Genomic DNA, 26,938 nt, shown 5'->3' on the forward strand with positions numbered 1-26,938 from the left:
ATTGACCTATTTCCTTTTGTCAGTTTTTCACTTATGTGATAACTAACGTTGTTATTAGGCATGTAAAAATGCAAACTTGTTATATCTTCCTTTATTATCAAGAAGTGGCCCTTTTGGTTTCTAGCTATACTTTTTGCCTTATGGTCTATACCAGGTTTCCTTTGGTTAGCATTTGGATAGTATGTATTTTAACCGGAACATCTAATTCATTTTTATTTAAAGTGTTGCTGATGGAGCTGGGTTCAATCTAAGATCTTCTGTGCTGTCTGTCCCACTTGCTTTATATTTCCTTCTCTCTCCTTTCTTGCCATCTTATACATCAAGTATTTTAATCATTCAGTCACATCCCCTCTATCGGTTAGGATGATATACACTGTTTCTATTCTTTTGGTGATTATCCTAGATAGTACCATATTCATTTTTACTTACCAATATTCACTAATAAGTGAATGCCTTTACCCTTCTGGAAAATACAGTGACCTTCAAACACTTACGTATTCTCCCAATTTATAAGCTATTATCATTCATCTTAATTCTACAGATTTTTTTTCACACAACTACACAAAGCTTTATTTATATTATTTCTTTATATGGTCAATGTTCATTTAGATTTATTCTCATGCCTTCTGGTTTAATCTGTTTTGGCTGCTATGATAAAAATGCCACAGACTGGACAGTTTAAATTTTTTTTAATGTCTTTTTGTGAGAGAGAGCTAGAGCATGAGGAGGGGGAGAGACAGAGAGAGAGGGAGATACAGAATCTGAAGCAGGCTCCAGGCTCCGAGCCGTCAGCACAAAGCCCAACCCGAGGCTTGAACCTGCAGACAGTGAAATCATGACCTGAGCTGAAGTCGGACGCTTAACTGACTGAGCCCCCCAGGTGCCCCTAGACTGGGTAGTTTAAACAACAAACACTATTTCTCACAGTTCTGAAGGCTGAGAAGTCAAGATCAAGGGGCTGGAAGATTTAGTGTCTGGTGAGGACCCACTTCCTGGTTAATAGACAGCATCTTCTCATCGTGTCCTCACATGTCAGAAAAACAGAGACAGCTCTTTGGGGTCTCTTTTATAAGGACACTAATCTCCTTCATGGGGGATCCACCCTCATACCTAGTCTCCTCCAACAGGCCTCACCTTCTAACACCATCACAGTGGGGGCCAGGTTTCAACATAAGAATTTGGGGGAGATACAGACATTCAGTTCATAGCACCTTCTTTCACCTTCTTTGCCCTTTTCCCCTCCTTGCATCTCTGACTTTACATTTCCCTTTGACTTGGCTTTGTTTATGTGGGTCTGCTATTTAGTTCCTATTTATTTATTATTTATTTATTTCAATTATCTTTCTTTTGCCTTCAGTAATGAAGGATATTTTATCTGGGTATAAAACTGCAAGCAGATTATTTTCTTCCAGCGTATTCAAGACACAATCCCACCATTTTCTAGTCCCCATTGTTGCTTATGAGAAATCAGCTGCCACTCTACGGGAAAGACCCTTGGTGATAATTCATATATTTCTACTTTTATAACTGTCTCCTTATCGTTGATGTGCATTTACAGCAGTCATTTGTTGTTGCTATATTTTAATTCTTCCAGCTAGGGAATCACTGGGATTATTGAATATGTGGCCTGATGTCTTTCATCAGTTCTGGAAATTCTCAGCCATTGCCTTTATATACCTCCTTACCCTCTGGTGCTCCAAAGCATACCTGTATTTGACCATCCTCCTGCTTCACATAAATCTTCTTTTCTTTTCTCTACTCTCCATGTCTTTGTCTCTGTTCTAAATTCCAGATGGTTTCTTCTGACCTGTATTCTAGGTCCAGCTCACTAATTCTTCCTTTAATTGTGCTCTTAAATTATCTATTTAAATCTGCTCTTAAATTATCTACTTAGTTCTTAATTTGTTATTTACTTAGTTTTAGTCCTAGAATTTCTATTTAGTTCTTTAAAATGGTTTATTAAGAAGAGAATTTCCATTCCTGATTATTTTTTTTGTCCCAGACTTTGCTTTAGTCAATTTTTTATATTGTGGACAATACACATAATATAAAACTTAGCATCTTGACCTTTTTTTTTTAACATTTATTTATTTTTGAGAAGAGAGAGACAGAGCATGAGCAGGGGAGGAAAGAGAAAGATGGAGACACAGAATCTGAAACAGGCTCCAGGCTCTGAGCTGTCAGCACAGAGCCTGACGCGGGGCTCGAACTCATGGACTGCAAGATCATGACCTGAGCTGAAGTCGGATGCTTAACTGACTGCGCCAGCCAGGTGCCCCTACAACTTGACCATTCTTAAGTGTACAGTTCAGTGGTATTAAGGACATGTTGTTCAGTCATCACTACTTTCACCTCCAGACTCTTTTCATTTTATAAAACTGAAATTCTGTCTCCACTAGACACGCCCCCACCCCCGTCTCCTCCAGCCCCTGGACACCCCCATTCTATTTTCTATGAATGTGACTACTCTAGATCCCCATATAAGTGAAATCACAGCATTTGTCTCTTTGTGACTGGCTTATTTCATTGAGCGTAAGGTCCTCAAAGCTCATCCATTTTGTAGCACATGTCAGAATTTCCTTCCTTTTTAAGACTGAATCATATTCCATCATACGGATGGACCACATTGGCTTATTCATCCATGCATTGGTGAACCTTGGGTTGCTTCCACCTTTGGGCTGTCGTGCAGAATGCTGCTATGAACACGGGTGCACAAAGATCTCCTGAAGACCCTGCTTTCAATTATTTTTGAGTACCGTTGTGGATGAATTGTGTCCCACCCAAAATTCTTATGTTGAATTCCTACCCCCCAAGGTGATTGTACTTGGAGATAGAGCCTTCAGGAAGGTAAATTGAGGTTGTATGGGTAGGGCCCCAATCTGATAATAAGAGGGACAGACACCAGAGAGCTCTCTCCCTTCTCGTGTGCACACAGAGGAAAGGCAGTGTGGAGACACAGTAAGGAGGGAGCCATCTACGAGCCAGGAAGGGGAGCCTCACTAGAAACCAATTCTGACGACACCTTCATCTCAGATGTCTAGCTCCAGAACTACAAGAAAACAAATTTCTGTCATTCAAGCCACTCAGTCTGGTATTTTGTTATGGCAGCCACAGCCGACTAATACAGATATATACCCAGAAGTAGAATTTCCAGATCATATGGTATATCTATTTGCAATTTTTTGAGAAACTGCCAACTGTTCTCCACAGCGACTGTGCCATTTTACATTTCTGTCAGCAGTGCACAAGGGTTCCAGCTTTTCCGTGTCCCTGACCACACTTGTTCTTTTCTAGGTTTTTTGATGGGAACCATGCTAATGGGTGTGAGGTGTTAGCTCATTGTGGCTTAGGTTTGCATTTCCCTAACGATAGTTATGTTGAGCATCTTTTCATGGGATTATTGGCCATTGGTAGATCTTCTCTGGAGACAGGTTTATTGAAGTCTTATGCCCATTTTTTAATCAGGTTGTTTTCATTTGCTGTTGTTACTGAGTTGTAGGAGCTCTCCATATGTTTAAGATATTAAGCCCTTATTAGATACATGATTTGCAAATATTTTCTCCCATTCTGTGGGTTGCCTTTTCATTCTGCTGATAGAAACAAATATTTTTAATTTTGATGAACTCCAGTTTGTCTGTTTTTTTTTTTTCTTTTGTGGCCAGTGCCTTTGGTGTCATATCCAAGAAATCATTACCAAAGCCAATGCTGTGATGCTTTTATCCTATGTTTTCTTCTGACCTTTATATGTTTAGCCCTCATGGTTAGGTCTTTGATCCATTTTAAGTTAATTTTTGTATCTGGGGTAAGAGTCCAACTTTATTCTTTTGCATGTGGACGTCCAGTAGTCCCAGCTCCATTTGTTGAAAAGACTGCCCTTTCTGTTGCCCCCCTTGATGAAAATCATTTGCCAATATATGTGAGGGCTTATTTCTGGGCTCTCTATTCTCTTCTATTTGTCTATATTTCTGTCTTTAAGTCAAGACCTGTTTTGACTGCTACAGCTTTGCAGTCCGTTTTGAAAGCAGAAAGTATAAGTCCTCCAACTTCGTTCTTTTTTCAAGATTGTTTTGGCCATTCTCTTGAAGAAATTTAAAGCTTGCACTTAGAACACAGTAAACTTAGTCACTTTATAGTCTCTGGTCTGATAATTCTGATATCCAATGTTTCTTGCATTTCTGCTGATTCTTGTGAGTGGTACCTTGTTTCCTTATGTGCCCAATTATCTTTGTGACCTGGGTTTTGTACTTGAACAATTATTTACAGGACTAGCTTGAGGCCTAAGGTGATGCCAGCTTCCACCAGAGAGGGTTTTCTTTGCTTCTGGAACCTCAGGATGCTATCCATTGGGAACCAAGAATCTGAGCCTTGATCCGAGTCCCAGTTCGAGGGGCCCTGGATCGCTTGGGTGAGGGGACGGCAGAGCGTGAGGCCGCATGAGGACTGTGTACTTCAAGTTCACCCAGCTTAGTGTGGGGGCTTACCCCCAACCCCGAGTGAGCGCCGAGCTTTGACGCCTCTCTCTCTGTTCCTCCACGAGGCTGCAAAACTTTAGGTCTTGTTTGCAGCCACTGCTCCTCAGTGTGCAGGTGCCCTCACTTGGGCGGGAAGGAGCTTTGAGAGCCGGGCTCGCCTTCGGTCCCTCCCTGTCCTCAATTTGGAATCCAAGCCCTGAAATACTTCACTTGCTCGATCGCTCTCGGTGCCTTTAAGAAGAGAGCTGTGCTTCTCTGGGTTACCGGGCCACCCTCACCTAAAGGGCAAGTCCAGAGTCTTTTCTGAAAGCATAGTTCTGACCACGATCTTCCCAGGAGCAAATCCTGACAGTCTAGGGCCCAGCTCTGTGCTCACTAACTCGTTCCAGGCTGCCAGCATCCCGGAGGCAATAATTAGTGTTATCCCCATGTCACAGGTGAAAACCCAGAGCACAGAGAGGTGAAGGCTGAACTGCCTCCTGGTTGCACAGCTAACTGCACTGGGACCAGTTGCGTCTTACCGCACAGACGCTACCTGCCGCCCCCCACCCCCCCTTCTACTCAGGAGCCTTCTGCAGCTCCCTACTGTCTGGAGTCCTGAGCACAGACCTTCCCCACCAACCAGACATCCAGGCCTTTCCGGCCTCCCCTCAGCCCACCTCACGTGGCTCCAGCTCACCTGTCCGGACCTGCATCCAAGGCTGGCAGCCTACGGCGCCTCCCAAGGTGCCTGGTTAGAGTGGGACCCAGGACCCTGAGCGCCCCAATTGCCCAAGGCCAGGGCCCACAGCGGGAGCTCCCTGACCCCACAGCAGCAACCCAGGTCTGGGCGCCGTGCGGCGCATCAGGTAGAGCAAACAGGTCAGAGCCTGCGCCTGAACGCGCAGCCTGTCCGCAAGGGGATGGGACGGGCCGAGGGGTCCCATACCAGGGACCAGGAACTGTCAGGCCGTCCTAGGGATGCCCGGTTCAAGGCCGGCTCCCCCTTGGAGGGCGCCTGGCGGGTGAGGCAGGGGAGGCCGCCGGGCCCACCCACCTGTCCCCAGGTGCCCACTGGCCCCCCATCTGGCTTCCTGACAGGTGAACAATAACGGAGTCGTCTCCTTCCTGAAGGAGGTCTCTCAGTTCACCCCCGCGGCCTTCCCCATCGCCAAGGACCGCTGCGTGGTGGCAGCCTTCTGGGCAGACGTGGACAATCGGCGTGCAGGTGACGTGTACTACAGGGAGGCCACGGACCCTGCCACGCTGAGCAGAGCCACAGAGGACGTCAGGCGCTACTTCCCCGAGCTCCAGGACTTCTCTGCCACCTGGGTCTTCATAGCCACCTGGCACCGTGTGACCTTCTTTGGAGGCAGCTCCTCTTCCCCCGTGAGTTTTCTGTCCTGGGGGAGGGAGGACGTCGGTCTGGGGTCCAGGCTCTCCCTCCAGGGACCCTGCCTTGCTGAGGTGGGTCAGATATAATCACTGGTGCACGGCCGAGAGGGGAAAACTGGGCTCAGGGATGGAAGTTACTCTCCCAGGGTCGCAGAGTCAGGTTGGAGGAGGGCAGAGCCCTGACCTTCCCCAGCCCCCACCCCCCTGGAACCCATCTGCCTCTAGGAAAATGCCAAATGCCCCAATACAGGAGTTCACACGCTAGGGAGATACCGATCATGTGTTAGAAGAGTCTCCTCTTGGAATGGTTTGAAACTCAACAGGTTATGCGGGAAGTTTATTCTGTTTTATCCTTTATTCTGCGATAATGCCAGACGACGAAGGCACTGGGGACCCGTGTCTCCTATGCGGCACATTCTAGACGCCAAGGGCCGAGAAGCACTCAGCCAGCACAGCCCGTGGGACTGCTGTGCCAGGCAGAAGGTGGCAGCTTAGCCACAGGAGGCTCTGGGGCTCGAGGGACGGGAAGGCTCAGAGCAGCCCCGAGGGATAGATGCGTCTGCACAGTGGACCGCAGGGGACAGGCACGGGCACAGCAGTCAAGGGCAGGGCCTGGTTTCCCATCTCACACACACACACACACACACACACACACACACACACACGAGTGGGTGGGCAGAGGGTGGGAACAGGTGAGGTCTTCACTCGGCGTGGCAGTGCGGGGTCCCCAGTAGCGGCGGCTCGGGAACACAGCGCAGGTGGAGAGCGCTGGCCGAGTTCTCCAGCAGCGGGGGGACCGAGCACGCCCGGAGCGAGACAGCCGCTGAGCGACACAGCCGCTGAGCGACTGCGGTGCTCGCTTCTTAAAAGGAGGACAGTCAACAGGGAAAGATGGGCTTTTTCTGTAAATATTACTACGGATGAGCGTTCACGCTGGTGAACTTCATTCATGCGGAGCCCACTCATCTTTCGCTAAGTTTTATTTGTTTTTTCTTATCACCAATTTGTAAGAAAAACATCTGTGTAACAAAAAGAAAAAAAGAACCAGAGATTCCACCACCAAGAGGTAACTCCCAGTAAACACTTCCTACTGTATACTGACACCCACTTGAAGAAATAAATAGAGCCACAGAGAACACGCCGTTTTGTGGTTTTGTTCGCTCAACAGCGTCCGCCTTCCCCACGGCATCGCGGAAACCGTGATGTCACCTGTGCCCTCTGTTTCCTGAGCCCCTCCTGTGTTGCCAGAGGAACCCTTACTGCTCTCCGGTGTCCGGGCCCAGGGGTGCGAATGTCTGGGCAACACAAGAGTTCTTATAAGGGCTCAGAGTTCTGAGTTTGGGCTGGGAGCGGGGCCGGGCGCTGGCGGACCCGGAAAGCCCTCCTCTGGGAACAGGCCGCGTGACAGGAAGGGAGGAAGGGACGTAAGCCCCACGCCCGGCCTCGCTCTCCTCGCACGCCGGGCTCAGCAGCTCGCGGCGAAGCCCCGCCGCTGGCCTTGCTGGCCCTAGTCTCGCCCTCCGTCCCCCCTCGGCTTTCCCGCCTTCGAGGCCGCGGCGTCCTGGTCGTATTAGCTCCAGGTCTGCCATCCCGAAGGGGAGCACTCGGTCTCCCTCTTGCTCATTCTTACGGAAGTAAGAAGATGGACCATATGATGCCGTGTCGGGCGGCACCTGTGCCCCGAGGCGGGCACCGCGCGGCCCCGCTAGACCGGGGACCGTCTCCCGGCACGAGGCTCCAGCAGGGAGGCCGCTGCCCGCAGAGCTCTGACGCGCCTCTCGGACTCGTGGCCTCAGACAGGCGAGTGAGCCACGTGTGGCCGCGCGGTCTCCCCGAGCCCAGCGGGACGCCCGTGGCTCCCCTCCCTCGCCAGCGCCACGGGCAAACGGGGAAGGCCTTTTCCAGGGCTGGCGAATCCGTTCAGTGTGACCGGGCGGTCGCGCTCTGCTGTATCGCATCTGCTCACGCGACCCTTGCCAATCCTGTCTCCTTTCTCGTCTTTTTCTTGCTGGCCCGTACAAGTTGTGCTTGAATTAAAGGCACCCACAGTTTCGCCGGCCACCTATGTTGCAGAAACATCTTCCACTTTGCTGTTTGCTATTCAGTGTGATCTTACGGCACTTTTTATACCCAGAAGTTTCTGTAGCCAAACATACAAATCTCCTTTCTGGCTTTCACGGTCGACAGACGTTATGCTTCAAGTCCTTCCCCAACGCAGCTCTGCAGACTCGAGTGCCCATATTTTCCTCTAGGGCTTTGATGGTTCCATCCATGACCTTACTTGACGTGGGCTTTATTAAAGTGACAAAGATGTAAAGCTCTAACTTTATCCTCTTTCAGAGAGTTTCTTACGAGTCCCGAGATGACTTTTTAAACAGCCCCCCTCCCTGCCCGATCTGAAATAGCGTCTCCTATACATGCTACTCAAGCATAGTTTCATGGAAGAGAATTCCATGAAAAACAAGAATTACTAAGACCACTTTTTCTTGTTTCCTTTTTTTATCTCCCTCCCGCCCCCCCTTTACGTTTTTTTGTTTCACACAAGGCAGTGGTGCGGATCTGGCCCAGTCAATGCTCACCCTTGTGCCCCAGCCACCACAGGGCGCAGCGTCTGCTCCTGGCGTCCGTGGGCCCTCGTGACCCCTCGGTGTGTCTCACTCACCAGGCGACAGATATTGGGGGTCTGGCCCGTGCCGGGGCCTCAGACGCTGGGGACACGGTGGAGGACGGGGACGAGGCCGTCAGCTTGACGGCAGATGGCTGACCACCCGGTCGGGAACACAGCCGGTGGATGATGACAGTGCGCGAAGGGATGCCGGAGGGGGGCAGGGCCTTGCGGCCTGGACACTGGGGTGCAGAGCCCTGTTCAGACCTCCCTCCTCGGCAGGTCAACACGTTCCAGACTGTGCTCATCACTGACGGCAAGTTCTCCTTCACCATCTTCAACTACGAGTCTATCACGTGGACCACAGGCACACACGCCAGCAGCGGGGGTGACACCACTGGCCTGGGAGGGATCGCGGCCCAGGTAGGGGCCCGGCTCCCCACCGCCACGCCTGTCACAGCTTACAAGGCGGGCGGACCCTCCCTGCACACAGCCAGTAACGTGAAGAGGCCAGTGGTCCTCCGTGCACTGACTTTCCCGGGGGCTGGCCCATGGCCCACAGAACTGTGGCCGGCAGGAAGTCTTAAGTGTGGAGGGCGTGGTCAAGTGCAAGTCCCCAAGGCCAGCCAGTGCTCCTGCACTGTGTGAAGGCCCCCACCTCCTCCCGGGCCACCTACTTTCTCCTGAGCTCACACTTGCCCCTGGCCCCTGGTCCTTATGAGAGCTGAGACTCCAAGGGAGTGAGCCCCGCAGGTGTGTGTGTGGGGAGCACGCCAGTGCTCAAGGTTGGTGGCTGGAGGGACTGTCGGCTGGGGTCAGGATCTGGCTGGGAGGTTGCTGATCGGGACAAGGACAACATGGGGGGTGGCAGGGGTACCCCTAAACCTGTAAAGCTCCAGGGTTACAAAGCTGCCTTCCACGTGATCTCTTTGACCCTGGCCACTGGGGGGGGGGCGGGGGGGGAGGCGTTATGTGGGTCTCAGCAGCTTCAGGGGGACCTGGGGACCCAACCGGCGCCTGCCCCCCACTCTCCCCACCCCAGGCTGGCTTCAATGCGGGTGACGGGCGGCGCTACTTCAGCATCCCCGGCTCGCGCACCGCGGACATGGTCGAGGTGGAGACCACCACCAACGTGGGCGTGCCCGGGCGCTGGGCGTTCAGAATCGATGATGCCCAGGTGCGCGTGGGGGGCTGCGGCCATACAAGTAAGAGGATGGAAACAGCGGCTCAGGGCTGTGGGGGCTGGGGTGGCTCAGGGAGTCGGTGGGGGGTGACAGGAGGGGACCGGAGCAGGGAGGAAGGGATTGGGATGCTGGGGACAGGGAGGAGGGGGCAAGAAGAAGGGGGCTGGAGGCTTGACGGGGGAAGGACAGGATGGGAGAGGGGGCGGGGAGGACGAGGCCGGATGAAGGGGGTGCTGGACGCTGGGGACAAGCAGGCAGCTGGAGGGCATGGCTTTGCCCACCCCCTCCCCCAGCCAGGAACCTGGGCTGGTACCGGCTCGCCCCTTGAGCCCCAGCTTTTCCTGGGGAGGCTTTCCTATTCCTGCTCTGGGCGCCGCATGGGGGAATATGCCGGAGACCACGGGGAAGCCGGGGTCGCCCGTCCTGGGTCCAGGAGCTGGCACTCTCCCCTCATTCTCCCCCAGCCTGTGTCCTGGGCTGGGGAGGCGCACCTGTCCCCAGGATCGCCTGGAAGGCAGGCGCCCTTTTCACTCATCTCCCCATGTTTGCCAAGGACTTGATGCTTGGTGGGATTTGCTGCCTGTTTCACACCCCCCCGCATCTGCCTGACCAGAGGGATCTCCCCGACACCCAGGGGGCCTTCAGGCAATGACCACGCATCAGACGGGGCGGGGTGGTGGGTAGGGTCCATCTTAGGGCAGACAGTCGGGACTGGCCGAGGAAGGATTTGTCCCAGCCCCTTCCCCTGTGTGGCGCTGGCCGAGGTGCAGACTTTCCTGGAACGTGCTTAGAAATGGAGAGGGTGTGTAAATGATTGATGTGGCCACTCTGAGGGGAGGACTAACCACAGGCCTGCAAAGGCTGAGGCCACAATGACGCCCACGTGGGGACCGCCTTCGAGGACTCACCTCCCACCCACAAGGAGACCGGGGCCACAGAGAGGACCCTCTTCCCACTTCTCCCAACCCCGTAGCTCGGCGAGCGAACCCAGCGCGGGTGGATCCCACCCAGACCTTCCAGGGCAACAGGCGCGCACTTTGCAGGGACGGGGGCAGGAGCCGGGGAGGGCGGGTGTGCGCCCCGGCGGGCAGGAAGACTCACCAAGGCCTGAGGATGGTGCCCCGGTGAGAGATGCCTGGGGAGGCCGAGCCCACCCACTCACTGGAGCACCAAATAGGCCCCAGCCAGAGCCTGAGCTCAGAGGATGGGGAACCCACAGGCCAGGGAGCCCAGGAGCCAATAATTTTGCCCCTTCTCCAAAGAGGCAAGCGGGGCACCCAAGAACGCAAGCCCTCCTGCAGCCCCAGGGCGGGCCAGGCCAAGCCCGCGGCCTGCTCTGCCCATCTGGGCTCTGGGCGGTGGTGTTTCAGGGGTGGGGACACCGCTGCGTCTCTGATGGCAGGGAGGTCTGTTGCTTGTCGCCCGCCAGTAGCCAGGGGCTTAGGCTGTGGTTAGGGATCAAAGTACGGGTGCAGGTGTGGGCTGCCGTGAGCGGTGCGGCGTGGACGCGAGTGTGGGAGCAGGTGTGAGAGCAGGCGTGTGTCTAGCTGTGGCCAGGCCCATGCTCCCCACCAAGGCTGCAGGCTGTGACCCTGAGAAATGATCTTCAGAAGAGGGTCTGGCCAGTCCCTCGGGGATCCTTTTCCCACGGTGACGTGCTTCTCTCCACGATCCCAGGCTCCTGGGGAGTAGACGGAGGAGGCAGGGCTGGGCCTTCCAAACTAGTGTGCACAGAGGCCCACGGGAGCCCCCTTGCTTCCCCGCGGCCATGCTGCGGGCCCAGGAGAGGGAGCCCGTGCGTGTCAGTCCGGGTTGCCTACACACGGGCCGTGCCGGGACGGGAGGGTCAGTTCCCACGCGAGAGGCAGCGCCTCCACCGTTGGAAGGCTCACTCCTGAGGAAGGCCGGTCCAGAAACGGCTGGCGGACACAGCCACCACGCAACGGCCGGCAGAGTGACAGCGTGACCGAGTGAACGGAGGAGGGCTACGGGTGGGGGGCGGGGGCCGTCCGAAAGATACCCTCAGCTCTGACGGTGTTCTGGGCCAGAGGTCCTTCCGGGAGTGTCCCCGCTTGCTCTCCTTCATACCACGCCGGATCTCCCGGGGCCCTCCTAGTAACAGGAGATCCGAGACCTGGGGATGCTCTCGTTACCTGCAAGCTGTGCTTCTTCATCGCAGATTTCAGTGGCTCTACTTCTCCAGAGGGGTACGGCCCCCTGAGCTGAGCTCTGTGGGCTGCGCGTCCTGCGAGGCCCAGGCATGGGGTTGGGTGGCCCTCGGGGACCGCTGGAGACCCCCTGGCCAGGAGGCCATGATGTGCGAAACCCCGACTTCAACAGCCCTGAGTGTGGCCCTCCTGTTTCACGCGGGGAGACCCGGAGGGCAGCTGGGCGTGCGTTTCCGTAACTATCAGGGGCGGCCCTGGGAGCAGACTGCATCCCCTCAAAAGGCCCGAGGGACCCCCGCCCACCGCCTCTGGCTCCCACAGGGGTGGGTCCCCCTCGTCCACACCTGCAGACGTCCTTCTCATCAGGCTCACTCATGCCCGCACACCTTCCTGTGTCGCTAGGCACCCTTGGGTCTTGAACCTTGTTAGTTCCTCAGACAAGTTGATGCATTAAAGACATAGGAAGTGCTGTGGGTTTAAAGGATTCTGGGAAAGCCTGGCCTCCAGGGAAAGCCAGAGTCACAGCGTAGGAATCTAAATGTCAGCAGGACAGACGGCAGGTGCACTGGGCACCCTGGGAGACCTGGGAAGTGAATCGTGGATGCTGGGTGGCCAGCAGACCACCGGCGATCCTTCAGAGACGGGCCCTTTGGGTCAGGGGAGGGAAGGGACGGCTCGGCTCCCTCCTGTGTCCACAGCCTCCGTGTGCCTGGCCCTGCGTCCCTGCCTCAACGGCGGCAAGTGCATTGACGACTGCATCACGGGCAACCCCTCCTACAGCTGCTCCTGCCTCTCAGGCTTCACCGGGAGGCGGTGTCACCTGGGTGAGTTTGCACTGCAGCACAGCCAGGGGCCCCAAGAGCCCAAGGTCAGGGTGTCTGTCCCCACAGTGTGGGCGATGGAGGGGGACCACACAGAGGCTCCCTGACAGAGAGCATGGCAGGCGGGGCGACAGCTGCCTCGTCTGAGCCGACCCCCCCCCCCTGAAGCGAGGCCGGGAGGGCGTCCGGGCAGAGTCTCCCCAACCCGGCTTCGTCCACTGAGGCCCCAGCCGGCCCTGTTTTTCAGATGTTAACGAATGTGCTTCCCATCCATGTCAGAACGGCGGGACCTGCACACACGGCATCAACAGCTTCAGCTGCCGATGCCCAGCCGGCTTCGGGGGGCCCACCTGTGAGACAGGTGAGAGGAACGCCAGCGGCTGCAGGGCACCCCGAGTGGTCCTGCCCGGCCAGGGACACGTGGTCAGCCCGGTGGGGGCACCGGGTCGGCATCCGCGGAGGGCTCGGCGGTAGACTCGGGCAGCCCCGAGGCTCGTGGGGGCAGGGGCGGAGACTCGAGAGGCAAATCCAGAGCGCCCCCTGGGCCCTGGTGCGCACACCAGGGATGACACGTTGGAGCAGTCGGTGCCCGGTTCCAGCCGGGCCACAGGGCCTGCACGAGGGCCGCCCCAGGTGCTACGGGCCATCACTTGCCTCTCAGTTCTGGACTGGCTTGGGGCGAATGTGGGGGCTCCTGAGGTCGGCCAGGCCAGCTGTGGGGTGCAGAAGGGCACAACCCCCCACCCTCTTCCTCTCTGTACCCCCAGGACCCCAAACGCCAACAGCCCCCAACAGAAGGGGAGGCCCCCAGGTCTCACAGGCGAGGGTTGGGGTCCTTCTTGAGACCTCCTGTTGCTGCACCCCACCTGCCTCCCTCCTTCCAAACACCACCCCCTGCCCTTCCTCCGGCACCTCTCTGGGGTCCCTTCACCCTGGCCCTTTGCCTACCTGGTGCCGGAAGGGGGGCCCCCACTTCCACCCCCAGTCTCACTGTGGGAAGCTGCTAGGGGAGCCCAAGAAAAAGAGCCTGTTAAGATCAAAGCACCGTGATCCCTAACGCCCCTGGGCTGGACCACACACCCATTCCCCTATAGAAGAAGACCCATTTTTCAGGGAGACTTATAGCCACAAGGAATGTTTCAAGGTCTGTGACTCCAGTGCACATACACGTGTCTGGGCCCAGGGAGGCCCCTCGGAGGGCCTGGGGCTGGAGCCAGTGGCCCCGTGCCTCAGATTCCTCACGGCCAAGACGGTGACACCGACGAGTCCCAGGTCCCCACCGACGCTCGCTGGTCTCAGGACCCACCTCAGCCACCAGGGCACACGACAGCAGGGACACCCAGCAGCGTCCAGACAGGGACACCTGTGCTGTTCACCATGAGCCTCCCCTCCCCATGGGTGCCCAGCCCTGCTCTCTGGTGGAGTCAGGGTCCGGGAGACAGGGGTCACCTGGTGCCGTCAGCCGGCAGAGCCCCTCCACACCGCCGTCTCCTTCCTCCCACTGTCCCCCACGAGGCCCGGGAGGGCCACGTGCTCCCGATGCGTTTGGCGCCCACACTGAGTCGTTTGGGGAATGCGCTGTCATCAGGACATGTGTCATGGCTGAGGGAAGGCAGTGTCCCCCCACCCCCGGGTCAGCCACCAGAGCTCAGGGGCCAGCAGCCACCAGGGAGTCTGAGAGGCCAGCACGCTGGGTGGAGGTGGCCAGGAACAGGCGCCACCTCGGCTCACCCCCACCTGGTGGGGGCTGACAGCCTCTGCGCCCAGCCCTGCGGCAAGACATGCCTGCCCCTCCCCCGCCCCTTCCCCTAAGGGCCGTTCTCCCTGCCCGCTGCACCCCTTCAAGGCTCTGGCCCAGAGGATTCCCTCCAGCCAGTGCCCCAGAATCCCACTCGGTGCTGGCAACTGAGAAGAACAGCCGCAGGGAGGGTGGAACCTGGGCCCAGTCACCCCTGCGCCCCCCACCAGCGCGCACAGCCTCCTTCCACCCCAGATCTGCTGCCACAACCCCGGCGCGGACGAGCTCGAGGCCGATGGGTGGGGACCGTCCGGGCCAGGCCCCCCACAGCCAACACCCTCCAGAGCCGCCTGCAGAGTGGGGCTCCACGGGACTCCCCCCCGCCCCCGCGGCCACAGCGAGGGGTCCGACACCTTCCCCCCTCTGCACGTGCAGCACTGTCTCCATGTGACACCAGAGAGTGTGAGAACGGCGGCCGGTGCCAGGCGGAGAGCGGCTCGGCGGTGTGCCTGTGCCAGGCCGGCTACACGGGCACGGCCTGCGAGACGGGTGAGTGGCCTGCCCGGGGGAAGGGAGAGGCTCCCGCCCGGCCAGACCAGGTGCCGGGGAGCCAAAGGCTGGCTCGAGCAAGCTCCCACCTCCTCTGCCCGCAGATGTGGACGAATGTGCCTCGGGCCCGTGCCTGAACGGAGGCTCGTGTGTGGACCTCGTGGGGAATTTCACCTGCCTGTGCTCAGAGCCGTTCGAGGGACCTCGCTGCGAGACAGGTAAGGGCACGTGCCCACAGCCCCCGGGCCCCACAGCGACGGCGGTCCAGCGCGGGCACCCGGCCCCTTTACCTCACTGTCCAGATTGGCTCCACTGCGGTCTGGGGTGGGGAGGGTCACCTCCCCAGCCTGCCTGTGCCAGCCTGTCCCCAGAGCTGCCGTTGTGGCCCCGACTCTGCCGCCCACGTGCCGTGCGGGGTCCTCTCCAGTCCCCATGTCCATCTGTAACATGCAGGGAAAGACGGCCACACCCTCAAGGCCCCTCCTCCAGCTCAGGAGATTCTTGGCTTTTTCACATCCTTCTTTCCGACTCCAGACTGCTCACCGTGCAAGGGAATGGGCGACGGGAGTCAGAAAGAAAACTGATCTTTACTACATGTGATGAATTTGCTGGTTTCTATTTCCCATTGTTTTAAATGCTGATTACGACTGGGTAGATCAATGTAAAAAACAACCAGATTTTACAACCCACAGAATAAATCCAGGCTGTCAGCGTCTGACATTGCTCTGACCTCCAAAGGTCTTGCTCGGCCACTGTGCCAACGAGAGCAGTGTGCACGGCATGAGCAGCTGCTCCCCAGGGGGCCCAAGACAAGCTTGTCAGGTTTCCTTGGAGTCTAAAAACTTAAGAAGGAAATGACATTTTGCCCACAAGTAAGATGTAGGTGGATGCTCTGCCTTCCGTCAGTCTTTGGTCAGACGGCCACACATAGGACGGGCCACGTCCTGAGGACAGGGTGAGGCTCTGCAGTGCAGAGGGGAGGAGGGGAGGGCAGCAATCTTATCTGTCTGGTTGCTTAAAATCACTGTGAGGGGTCACAGCTCACCTTGCCCAGATTATTATCTAAATACCTGTGTATTTAACTAAACTCATGTCAGAAAACAGATTAATGATTTTAAAAGATTTCGCAAAGAAACCACATTCGGTATGGGAAGAATAACGCAAATACAAGCAAATAACAAGGAAGGACAGAACCGACACCTCCACCCCTAATGTACGCTCATCAGTCGCGCTGCAAGATGCCAGCCTTGACGTCCTAATCAGATTCAACAGGAAGGTGACCAAAAGGTGGAGGTAATTTTAAAAAACAGTACCCACTCTTCTGCTTCTGGCCAAGGGAATTTCCCTCACCGTCCACGACTGGAAAACCGGACAAGATACACGAAACAACTATTTTTGGCCTCTGGACAACAGACGTCCTGGGACTGTTCCCCTGCGAGGAGGGACTGAAGTGCAGTACACCCCACGACTGCCCCGAGTCTGCCTGCAGGAAGCCTCCCGGCCCCTTGCAGCAAGGGATCCAGGCTCCAGCGGTTCCCCGGAGTCTCGGAGTCTCGGAGACTGGGACTCGAGTTTGGTGGTTGCAGTTTGTGGGGAGAACTCCACAAGGGACGGAGCTACTAAGCAGGAGGTTGGAGGAGATGTGAGAAGCAGCTCTGAGGATGAGCAGAGGGGACCCCGACTCTGCTCAGCACAGTCCAGGTGGGGTGAGGTCCACAGGCCGGGAAGGAACCCCCGGAAGTGTGAGTCAGACAATCCTTGGAACTCCACAAGACTCAGAACAACCCGCTTCTCTACAGCCAGGGTGCAGAGGGCTCTTCACAGCCAGGGCCAATGCTAAGGAGGGTCGTCGGTGGGGATCATCTTGCTGGTGTGGATACATAGATGCTAGAGTAAAGGCTGATCTGACCTGTCCTAAGAAACACTGAAAGAAAGTCTGAAAGGCTCAAACCAATCACAAGTAGTTTAACCACATGCCAGAATCAAATCCTATACTCCTTAAAGGAATGTAACAGAATCCAGGACACCAAAATGCCCAGCCAAAAACTACCAGGCAGACTAAGCATCAAGAATATATGACCCCCAGGCTCAGTCGGTTGAGCCTCTGACTTCGGTTCAGGTCAGGATCTGTCAGCAAAAACAGAGAATTCAGCACCGGCGTATCTGATCTATAAGAAATGGGTTTTTTTTTTTAAGTCTATTTATTTATTTTGAAAGAGGTGGGGAGGGGCAGAGAAGGGGAGAGAGGTCCGGGGGAAGAGAGAGAATCCCAAGTGGGCTCTGCGGGGTCAGCATGGAGCCCGACCCAGGGCTCAAACTCATGAACCGCAAGATCATGACCCGAGCCGAAACCAAGAGTCAGATGTTTAAGCGACTGAGCGACGTAGGCACCCTGCCTGACACCCATTTTAAAAAATAAAGTTTTATTGGAACACAGCCATGCCCATTCATTCATGTATGTCTATGGCTGGCTGCTTTTGCATTACACTGGCAAGTTGAATATCTGTGGTCGCATGGCTCTTAAAGCCAAAAATACTAGTATCTGGTGCTTCACAGGAAAAGCTTGCACACTCTGCCTTAAGCTATTAAGGTCATACATTTATTTCTATAAATGCTACAAAGCCCAAAACATACTTTTATTTTTTGTGTTAAAATTATCTTTGAAGAGATTAAAAAGAAGAGAAGTATTTTACAATTATACCTTGGAGATACTGTGGGTTCAGTTCCAGACCACTATAATAACATGGATATGGCAATAAAGGGAGTCAAATGAATTTTCTGGTTTCCCAGTGCCTATAAAAGTTATGTTAACATTACACTGCAGTCTATTAAGTGTGTAACAGCATCACATCTAAGAAAATATACACACCTTGATTAAAAACTACTTTGCTAGGGGTGCCTGGGGGGTTCAGTCGGTTAAGCATCTGACTTTGGCTCAGGTCACGATCTCGCAGTTTGTGGGTTCGAGCCCCACGTCGGGCTCTGTGCTGACAGCTCAGAGCCTGGAGCCTGCTTCGGATTATTTGTCTCCCCCTCTCTCTGTCTCTCCCCTGCTCACGCTCTGTCTCTCTCTCTCAAAAATAAACATTAAAAATATTTTTTAAAAAACCTACTTTGCTAAAAAATGGTAACCATCATCTGAGCTTTTAGTGAGTTATAAGCACTGATCACAGATCACCATAACAAATATAATCGCAATTTAAAATTTTGAAATACCGCAAACTTACCAAAACGTGGCACAGAGACGTCAAGTGAACAAATGCGATCAGAAAAATGGCCCCAGGGACTTGCTTGGTGCAGGGTTGCTACAAACCTTCAATTTGTCAAGAACACAGTATCAGCGAAGCCCAGTAAAACGAGGTATGCTTGTACATTTACCCACATAGTTAGCGTTTCCAGAGCCCTTCATTCATTTGTGTAGATCCGGATGTTCATCTGGTACCATTTTTCTTTAGTCTAAGGAATTTCCTTTAACATTTCTGCCTGTGCAGACCCTGCTTGGGATTCTCTCTCTCTCCCTCCCTCTCTGCCTCTCCCCCTCTCTCTGCCTCTCCCCCCTCAACATAAATAAACTTAAAAAAAATAAATAAATAAAACAGTGGTGGAAATAAAACGGAATCCTAAAAATACTCAATCCAGAAGGCAGGAAAAGAAGAAAAAAAAAGGAGTAAGAAATACATGGAACGAGTCACAACCACCAGCACGATGGCAGGTTTGATCATACTGCTAGTCTGTTAACACGTGACATGGGTACACACACCACTTAAAAAGCAGATGTTGTAAAACTGAATCGAAAAGCAAGACCCGACTAGATGCTGTCTACAAGAAACCTACTATAAATATAAAGACACAGATAATTTGAAAGTAGTGGAGTGGGTTTCTGGTTTGGGGTAAGATCGAGTAAGCATGCTGTGCCCTGTTTCTCCCACTGGATGCAGCCATAAATCCTGGACAGAATGCATGGAGTAGCTCTCTGAGGACTCGGAAAAATAAATAGTAGCAGGTGGACTGGGGAAGAGGACCAAGCTTCGAAGCACCACAGAACCAGCGGTGAATTTACCATTTTTTTCCTCTGGTGCCTCCCCTGCCTGGACTCAAAGCATCTCCCAGGCCACAAGTGAGCATCAGATGGACAGAAAGAGCTCCAGGAGTAGCCACTAGTCGGGCACGAGAAGCAGGGCCAACAACGGCAGCAATGGGCGGGGGCGGGGGTCCCTCAGGGGTCCAAACTGACAGGAGGACACTTCCTCTCCACCTGGAGGTCCTATGACTCCACAAGGATGGGCAACTTCCATTGCTTTTCTTTTTCTCTGTCCACCCACCACTTGGCCCAGACTTGAGAGCGCACTCACAGGATGGAAGTAGCAGAATGGGGTCAGTAAAAGCCCAGATTTCTTGCCAGAGGACTCAGGGGTCGCCCCAGAGCACTGGGAACTATGGGGAGATTGCAGAGAGGGGGATCTGGGTTCAGCAACCCCATAATCACTTCTGAATTCCAGAGCGCCTTAAGTTGGGCAATCCGATCGAAAACGTTAAAAACAATACCATTTATAATAGCTCCTCCCAAATTGAAAGACTTAGGCATAAATCTGACAAAACACGTACAGGACTTGTATGCTGAACACCACAAAATTCTGGTGAGAGAAACTGACGATCTAAGGAAATGGAGGGACATCCCATGTTCATGGATTGGGAGACTCAACATAGTAAATATGTCAGTCCTCCCCAAGGTGATCTATAGATTTAACATGATTCCAACCAAAGTCTCAGCAGAGTTTTGTAGCTATGCATAAGCTGGTCCTAAAATTTATATGAAAAGACAAAGGAATTAAGACAGCCAAAACAATTTTGGAAAAGAATAAATGTTGAAGAATCACACTACCTAGTGTTAAGACTTAACTATAAAGCTACAGTGATTAAGACCCTGTGGTATTGGCAAAGGGATTGACACATACATCCCTGGAATGGAAGACAGGATCCAGAAGAAGACCCACACATATATGGCCAAGCTTTTTAAAAGGTATGAAAGCAATTCAGTGGAGAAAGGATTATCTTTTCAACACACGGTATCGGAACAATTAGACATTCTTGTGCAAAAAATGAACTTCAGCTTCAACCTCACACCTTATACAAGATTAGGTCAGAATGAATCATAGACCTGAATGGAAAACCTGAAACCATTATATTCCTAGAAGAAAACATAGGACAAAAATCTCTGTGACCTAGGGTTAGATGAAGGTTCTTAGGTAAGACAGCAAAAGCGTATCCCAGCAGAGAAAGACAGAAACAGTGGTCTTCATCAGAATGAAACACACTTCTCTGTGAAAGACACGGTCCAGAGAATGAGGAGACAAGCTGCATGCTTCAAGAAGTCCTGTCTGACAAAGGAGTGGTGTCTGGAACACATAAAGAACTCTCCATGCTCAACTGTGACCAAACAGCCAACCAATCACAAAATGGGCAAAAGACCTGAACAAGACATTTAACCATAAAGGATGCCCAGAAGGCAAAGAAGCACATGAACAAACGTGGTGATCTGTCATTATCATTAGCCATTGGCGAATTGCAAATTAAAGCCACGATGAGGTACCACCACAAAGCTATGAGAATGGCTACGAGAAGAAGTGCTGACTGGTGAGGACACAGAACTATAGGAACTCCTGCGTATGTTGGGTGGTGATGCCAAATGGTTTAGCCACTGTGGAAACAGCCTCGCAGTGTTTCATAAAGTTAAACGTGCACTTATAATATGACCCAGCAATCCCATTCCTAGCTATTAACCCTAAAGAAATAACAACTATGTTCACACAAAATACACAAATGTTCATAGTGTGTCTATTTATAATCACAAAAACCTAGGAATCCAAATGTCCTTCCCCGTTCATGGAATACATGATTGCTGATCATACAACTGAGACAGATCTTGGAGGCCTGATGCTGAGTGAAAGATGCCAGTCTCAAAAGATCACATACTGTTCATACGTAATCTTCCACTTCTCTCATTCTTAGACGAAACTGTGGTGATGAACAGATCAGTAGTTGCCAGGGGCTCAGGAAGGGAGGGAGTCTGTGACCCTGAAAAGATAGAACAAGGAAGCACTTGAGATGACGGAGTGCTCAGTGTCCTCATTGTGGTGGGGGCAACACAGATCTGTACGTGTGTTAAAAGTCTACGTCGAGCAAAAGCCAACTGTACCATATGTTACTAAAAAGATAAATTCTGAACCACACGAAGAAATCAAACATCTAAACAACGAAAAGGAACAGGTTGGCAAACACTGATCGAGAGAAGCTGGAGTGGCTATCTCCATATCAAACAGATTAAACTCTAGAGTAAGGAATACTGCCGGAGACAGATGGCTCTTTTATGCCAAAGGTGTCAACCCATCAAAAAGGCAGAGCATCTGTAATGTACTTGCACCCGTGAACGCTGAACACGTATCAGGACAAAGGAAGCGAAAGCAAGGAGAAATAGATCCATAACTACCGGGGTGGCTCCAATACGCCACTCTCAGTGATTCACAGAAATCAGTATGGACCTCAAAGATGTGAATAGCACCGTCGGACCACCTGACCTAAGTGACATTTACAAACCCCCACATCCTTTCCAAGTGCTCATGGAGCACTCACTATGACAGACCATCCCGTAGGACACAAAATAAACCCCACCCCATAATCCAGCAATCGCACTACTACGTATTTGCCCAAAGGATACAAAAATGCTGATTGGAAGGGGCACATGTACCCCAATGTTTATAGCGGCACTATCAACAATATCCAAGCTATGGAGAGAGCCCAAATGTCCATCGACTGATGACTAGGTAAAGAAGATATGGTATATGTAGACAATGGAATATTACTTAGCCATCAAAAAGAAGGAAATCTTGCCATTTGCAAAGACACGGATGGAGCAAGAGTGTATTGCGTTAAGTGAAATAAGTCAATCAGAGAAAGACAAATACCAAGTGATTTCACTCATCTGGAATTTAAGAAACAAAACAGATGAATGTACAGGAAGAGGGGGGGAAGAGAAGAGAGGGAAACAAACCACAACAGACTCTTAACGATAGAGAACAAACTGAGGGCTGATGGAAGGAGATGGGTGGGGAGATGGCAGATGGGTACTAAGGAGGGCACTTGAATAAGCACTGGGTGTCATATGCAAGGGATGAATCACTAGGTTCTACTCCCGAAACAAATATTGCACTGCTTGTCAACTAAAATTGAAACAAAAATTAAAAAAAAATAAAGTTCAGTCAGTTGGAAAGGACTGTGTTCTCTGATTACAGTAGTTAAACTAGAAATCAACAAAAACTGTATGTGGAAAATCCCAACCATGTTACTAGCAGAAATGTGTGATTAGAAACATTTGTTTAGAGCCTCTGGCCTTAGCTGTGCACACCATGGGGCGCTTACTCTTGCTTCCCCTTCTGCTCCCCACAGAGGGGGCTCAGACGGTGACAGGCAGCTAGAAAGCAGTTTCCGGAAAGCGAGCCTCAGACTCAAATCCCACTTGCACTGAGACCTGAGCGCTGTGGGGCCCCAGCAAGGAGGCCCTTGGCCTCACTCCCCACCCCACCCCACCCCGCCCCGTGCTCTCCGTGTGGCCTCTGGTGACCTCTGTCTTTCTTGCAGGAAGCCACCCAGTGCCCGACCCCTGCCTCTCAGCCCCTTGCCAGAACGGGGGCACCTGTGTGGATGCAGAGGAGGGCTACGTGTGCGAATGCCCCCAGGGCTTCACTGGCCTCGACTGCAGGGAGAGTGAGTCTGGGCTGGGGCTGCCGGGGCTGTGGTTCAGGGCAAGGTCCTCCTGTGGTAGTGTATGCAGGGAGTCAGGTAAGTGTGCATGCAAACACCCACGAGGGGGTGGGGGGAGGGAAAGAGGGGGGGGGGAGAGAGAGAGAGAGAGAGAGAGAGAGAGAGTGTGTGTGTACACAGCAGCACTCATGGGAACAGGGGAGGGTCAGGCGTAGGAGGGGGTCAGGAGCAGGAGCGGGTCAGGCGCAGGGGAGGGTCAGGAGCAGGGGGAGTCAAGTGCAGGGGTAGGTCAGGCTTAGGAGAGAGTCAGTTGCCCAGGTGTGTCAGGCGCAGGAGGGAGTCAGGTGCAGGAGAGGGTCAGGCTCAGGGGAGGGTGAGGTGCAGGGGAGGGGGGAGGGTCAAGAGCAGGAGGGAGTCAGGCGCAGGGGAGGGTCAGGCTTAGGAGAGAGTCAGGTGCACAGGTGTTGTCAGGTGCAGGGGAGGCTCAGGCGCAGGAGGGAGGCAGGTGCAGGGGAGGCCTCTGCCTTCCAGCACTCCCACATCGGAGGCTTTTCCCTCCCTTCGTCTACGGCAGGAACCCCTGAGCACTGTGGATGCCGCAATGGTGGCAGATGCCTAGAGGCCAACACCACCCTCTGCCAGTGTCCCCCAGGGTTCTTTGGGCTCCTCTGTGAATTTGGTAAGTGCCCAGGGCTGTGGCGGGGGCACCCTTTCCGCCTTGCCCCTAAAAGCCCCCCAAACCGGAGGATAGGTGGTGGCTTGGGTCTGGGCCCACAGCATAGACCCAGACCCTTAACCAGGGGTCCCGTGATCCCCCGCTCCCACCCCAGGGTGTGGGGCTGGCCACCTGCTCCTTCCCGAGGACTCCAAGTCCCCAGGGAAACACACGGGCCTCTTCCTTCCCTGCAGAAGTCACAGCCACGCCCTGCAACATGAACACGCAGTGCCCGGACGGGGGCTACTGCATGGAGTACGGGGGGAGCTACCTTTGCGTCTGCCACACTGACCACAACGTCAGCCACTGTGAGCTGGGGGCGGGGCTAGCGGCACGGGGGGGGGGGGGCGGCGTTAGGAGGAGGAGTGGGGGCACAGCAAGCGGAGGCCGGGGCTTCCCTACAGGCCACCGGAGGCCCTGTGTGTGACGCCACCCCCTACCGTGTCACAGCTGGACACAGAAGTTCACAGCTGAAAGTCATGTCTAGATGCTTGCGAGCTCTTCCCTGAGCCCCTGGCTCGGCTATGAAAATCTTTCACACGAGCCGAAGTCAGTATGTGTGATTAAATACTTACTCCTGTGTGTGTGTTGGTATACGGAGAAGTCATGGCTGACTTACGTAACATATAATTACACGTGATGACGATGGTGGTGCTCGTACAGAAACATCTACGTACCACAACTCTTCCTAGCTCATACAAGAGGTAGGATGAATTCTGGAAAATTTGAGAATAAAAGAATTTCCAGGGAAGGGCCTTAGAGGCTGGTGTAAAGAATTAAGACCCCCCACCCCACAATCCCACAAATTGTGTATTTTAAGTGGCCTCGGTTCCAGCTGGGAAGTCAGGGTGACCACCCTCTGTCCCCCCAGCACTGCCATCACCCTGTGACTCGGACCCCTGCTTCAACGGAGGCTCCTGTGACGCCCACGAGGACTCCTACACTTGCGAGTGCCCCCGAGGGTTCCATGGCAGGCACTGCGAGAAAGGTGGGGAGGGCAGGGATAGGAGGGCAGGGGAGGGGTGGAAGGGCAGGGTGAGGAGGAAAGGGGAGGGATGGGAGGGCAGGGGATAGGAAGGCAGGGGAGGGGTGGGAGGGCAGGAGATAGGTGGGTGGGGGAGGGGCCGGAGGGCAGGGGATAGGAGGGCGGGGGAGGGGCCAGAGGGCAGGGGATAGGAGGAGGGGGAGGGGCCGGAGGGCAGGACATGGCACAGAGGCCCTGCTCACCCTGAATCATCTTGGTCACTCACGCTCAGTGTTTCATGCCAGCACCATCTCCCCACCCAAGTGTTGCTTATTTGGTTCATAGTTCTACTCTGTGGCCTCCTGGCCACTCCCTTGGTTTTCCTCGGAATAGGCTTCATTTCCTGCTCAGCATTTTTTGAATGGATTTTAGAATCCTTGATTTTTCAATTTAATTAGGACTTTATTAAATCTAACTGAACCTGGGAAATGTCAACATACAGCCACTTAAGAGCGCATAAGAACACATAAGAGTTGTCTAAGAACGTGGTGGGTGGGACACCTGGGTGGCTCAGTCGGTTGAGTGTGGGACTCTTGATTTCGGCTCAGGCCATGAGATCACGGTTCATGAGTTCAAGCCCCATGTTGGGCTCTGTGCTGGCGGCACGGAGCCTGCTTGGGATCCTCTCTGGCCCTCTCCCCTGCTCGTTCTCTTTCTCCCTCACAATCAACAAACACAAAAGAACGTGGCAGGCATCGCTGTCCTCACCCGTGCCCAACCTGGACCGTCCTTTCCGTGCAGGCAGAAGCCAAGCTCAGGGCTGTACAGCGGCACCCCTCGGTCAGAGCCGGGCCGGCCCGGGGCCTCTGTCCCGGTGCTCAGTGCTTGGGCCACACACAGCCCTCTAGGCCTCCTGCTGCCCTCAACTGTCCGAACAGAGGCCTCGGTGGCTTTACCTGGAAGTCTCTTCCGCTCCCAAGGGGGCCCCGAGGGCAGAGCGCCCTTGCCACTCTGACCCAGGGAGCCCCCACAGCTTTGGCCACCCCGTAGGAGGAGGAGGGAATTTCCAAAGAGAAGCCCCCGGGCTCGGCCCTCTGCACGTGCAGTTGAGGTCCTGTGCCTTTGACAAAGGCGCCCCAAGGTGGGGTTGCGGGGTGGCTGCTCTCAGGGGTGGGTGGCTGGAATCTGGGCATGCAGCCTGTGAGGCCGGGCAAGGTGTGGGGTGGTGGGGAGAGAAGCCTGAGTGCGGCGGGCAGGCCCCCTTCCTGCTGCACACTTTTCCCAAAAAAGTGAAGGAAGCTGAGGCTCTAACTCCTCCCGGGGCCTGCGAAGGTGCCATTCCTCAGGGTGGAGAGACCGACGTGCCATTCGATTCACATCTATAAATCGTGGACGCCTCAAGCGCAGGCATGGGCACGTGAGCCCCTCGGGGCCCTGGGAAGCTGTTGGGACCCAGAGAACATGCGTCCGTGCCGGAACAGGCACAGAAAACAAAAACCAAAATGGACTGCTGTGATTCAGGCCTATCTCAAGAAGTGAGAAAGGTTCCAAATACACAAGCAAAACTTACACCTAGAGGAACTAGAAAAGGAGGAGCAAATAAAGCCCACAGCCAGCAGAAGAAGGGAAATAATAAAGATTAGAGCAGAAGTAAACAATATAGAAACAAACAAAACAGTAGAACAGATCAATGAAACCAAGAGCTGGTTCTCTGAAAGAATAAACAAAGTTAATAAACCCCTGTCCAGACTGGACCCAAATAGATAAAATCATGAATGAAAGGGGAGAGATTACAACCAACACCACAGAAATACAAACAATTATAAAAGAATACTGTGAAAAATGATATGCCAACAAACTGGGCAATCTGGAAGAAATGGACAAATTCCTAGAAACTCACAACTACTAAAACTCAAACAAGAAGAAATGGAATATTTGAACAGGCCCATAACCAGCAAAGAAATTGAATCTATAATCAAAAATCTCCAAACAAACAAACAAAAAATCTCCAAACAAACAAAACTCCTGGGCTAGATGGCTTCCCAGGGAATTTTACTAGACATTTAAAGTATTTTAATGTGTATTTATTTTTGAGAGGGAGAAGGAGACACAGAATCCGAAGCAGGCTCCAGGCTCTGAGCTGTCAGCACAGAGCCAGACACGGGCTCAAACCCACAAACCACGAGATCATGACCTGAGCCGAAGTCGGACACTTAACCAACTGACCCACCCAGCCGTCCCACTAACAGACACTTAAAGAAGAATTAATACCTACTCTTCACAAACTGTTCCAAAAAATACAAATGGAAGGAAAGCCTCCAAACTCATTCCACGAAGCCAGTATTACCTTGATTCCAAAACCAAAGACTCCACTAAAAAGGAGAATTATAGGCCAATATTTCTGATGACGATGGATGCAAAAATTCTCAACAAGATACTGGCAAACTGAATTTAACAGTACATTAAAAGAATTATTCACCATGATCAAATGGGATTTATTCCTGGGCTGCAGCGTTGGTGCAATATCTACAAATATCATGTTGGTGCAACACGATACACCACGTTAATAAAAGAAAGGGTAAGAACCCTA

General features: G+C 53.4%; 1 protein-coding gene across 5 annotated transcripts in view; it reads left to right on the forward strand.

Moving 5' to 3' along the window:
* Positions 1–26,938, forward strand: part of SNED1 (sushi, nidogen and EGF like domains 1) — an 87,388-nt gene that overhangs the window by 18,205 nt on the left and 42,245 nt on the right. For 4 of the 5 annotated variants that reach the window (XM_043578405.1, XM_043578409.1, XM_043578406.1 and 1 more), the window contains exons 2-12: positions 5,553–5,840; positions 8,734–8,874; positions 9,494–9,656; positions 12,502–12,627; positions 12,872–12,985; positions 14,798–14,911; positions 15,016–15,129; positions 22,547–22,672; positions 23,244–23,348; positions 23,579–23,692; positions 24,256–24,372. In XM_043578405.1, the coding sequence (XP_043434340.1) occupies positions 5,553–5,840; positions 8,734–8,874; positions 9,494–9,656; positions 12,502–12,627; positions 12,872–12,985; positions 14,798–14,911; positions 15,016–15,129; positions 22,547–22,672; positions 23,244–23,348; positions 23,579–23,692; positions 24,256–24,372 (1,522 nt within the window). The remainder of the gene's footprint in view (positions 1–5,552; positions 5,841–8,733; positions 8,875–9,493; positions 9,657–12,501; positions 12,628–12,871; positions 12,986–14,797; positions 14,912–15,015; positions 15,130–22,546; positions 22,673–23,243; positions 23,349–23,578; positions 23,693–24,255; positions 24,373–26,938) is intronic. The other variant, XM_043578407.1, reaches the window with a different exon arrangement.

The sequence above is a fragment of the Prionailurus bengalensis genome, chromosome C1, assembly GCF_016509475.1.
Source record: "Prionailurus bengalensis isolate Pbe53 chromosome C1, Fcat_Pben_1.1_paternal_pri, whole genome shotgun sequence".
NCBI lineage: Eukaryota > Metazoa > Chordata > Mammalia > Carnivora > Felidae > Prionailurus > Prionailurus bengalensis.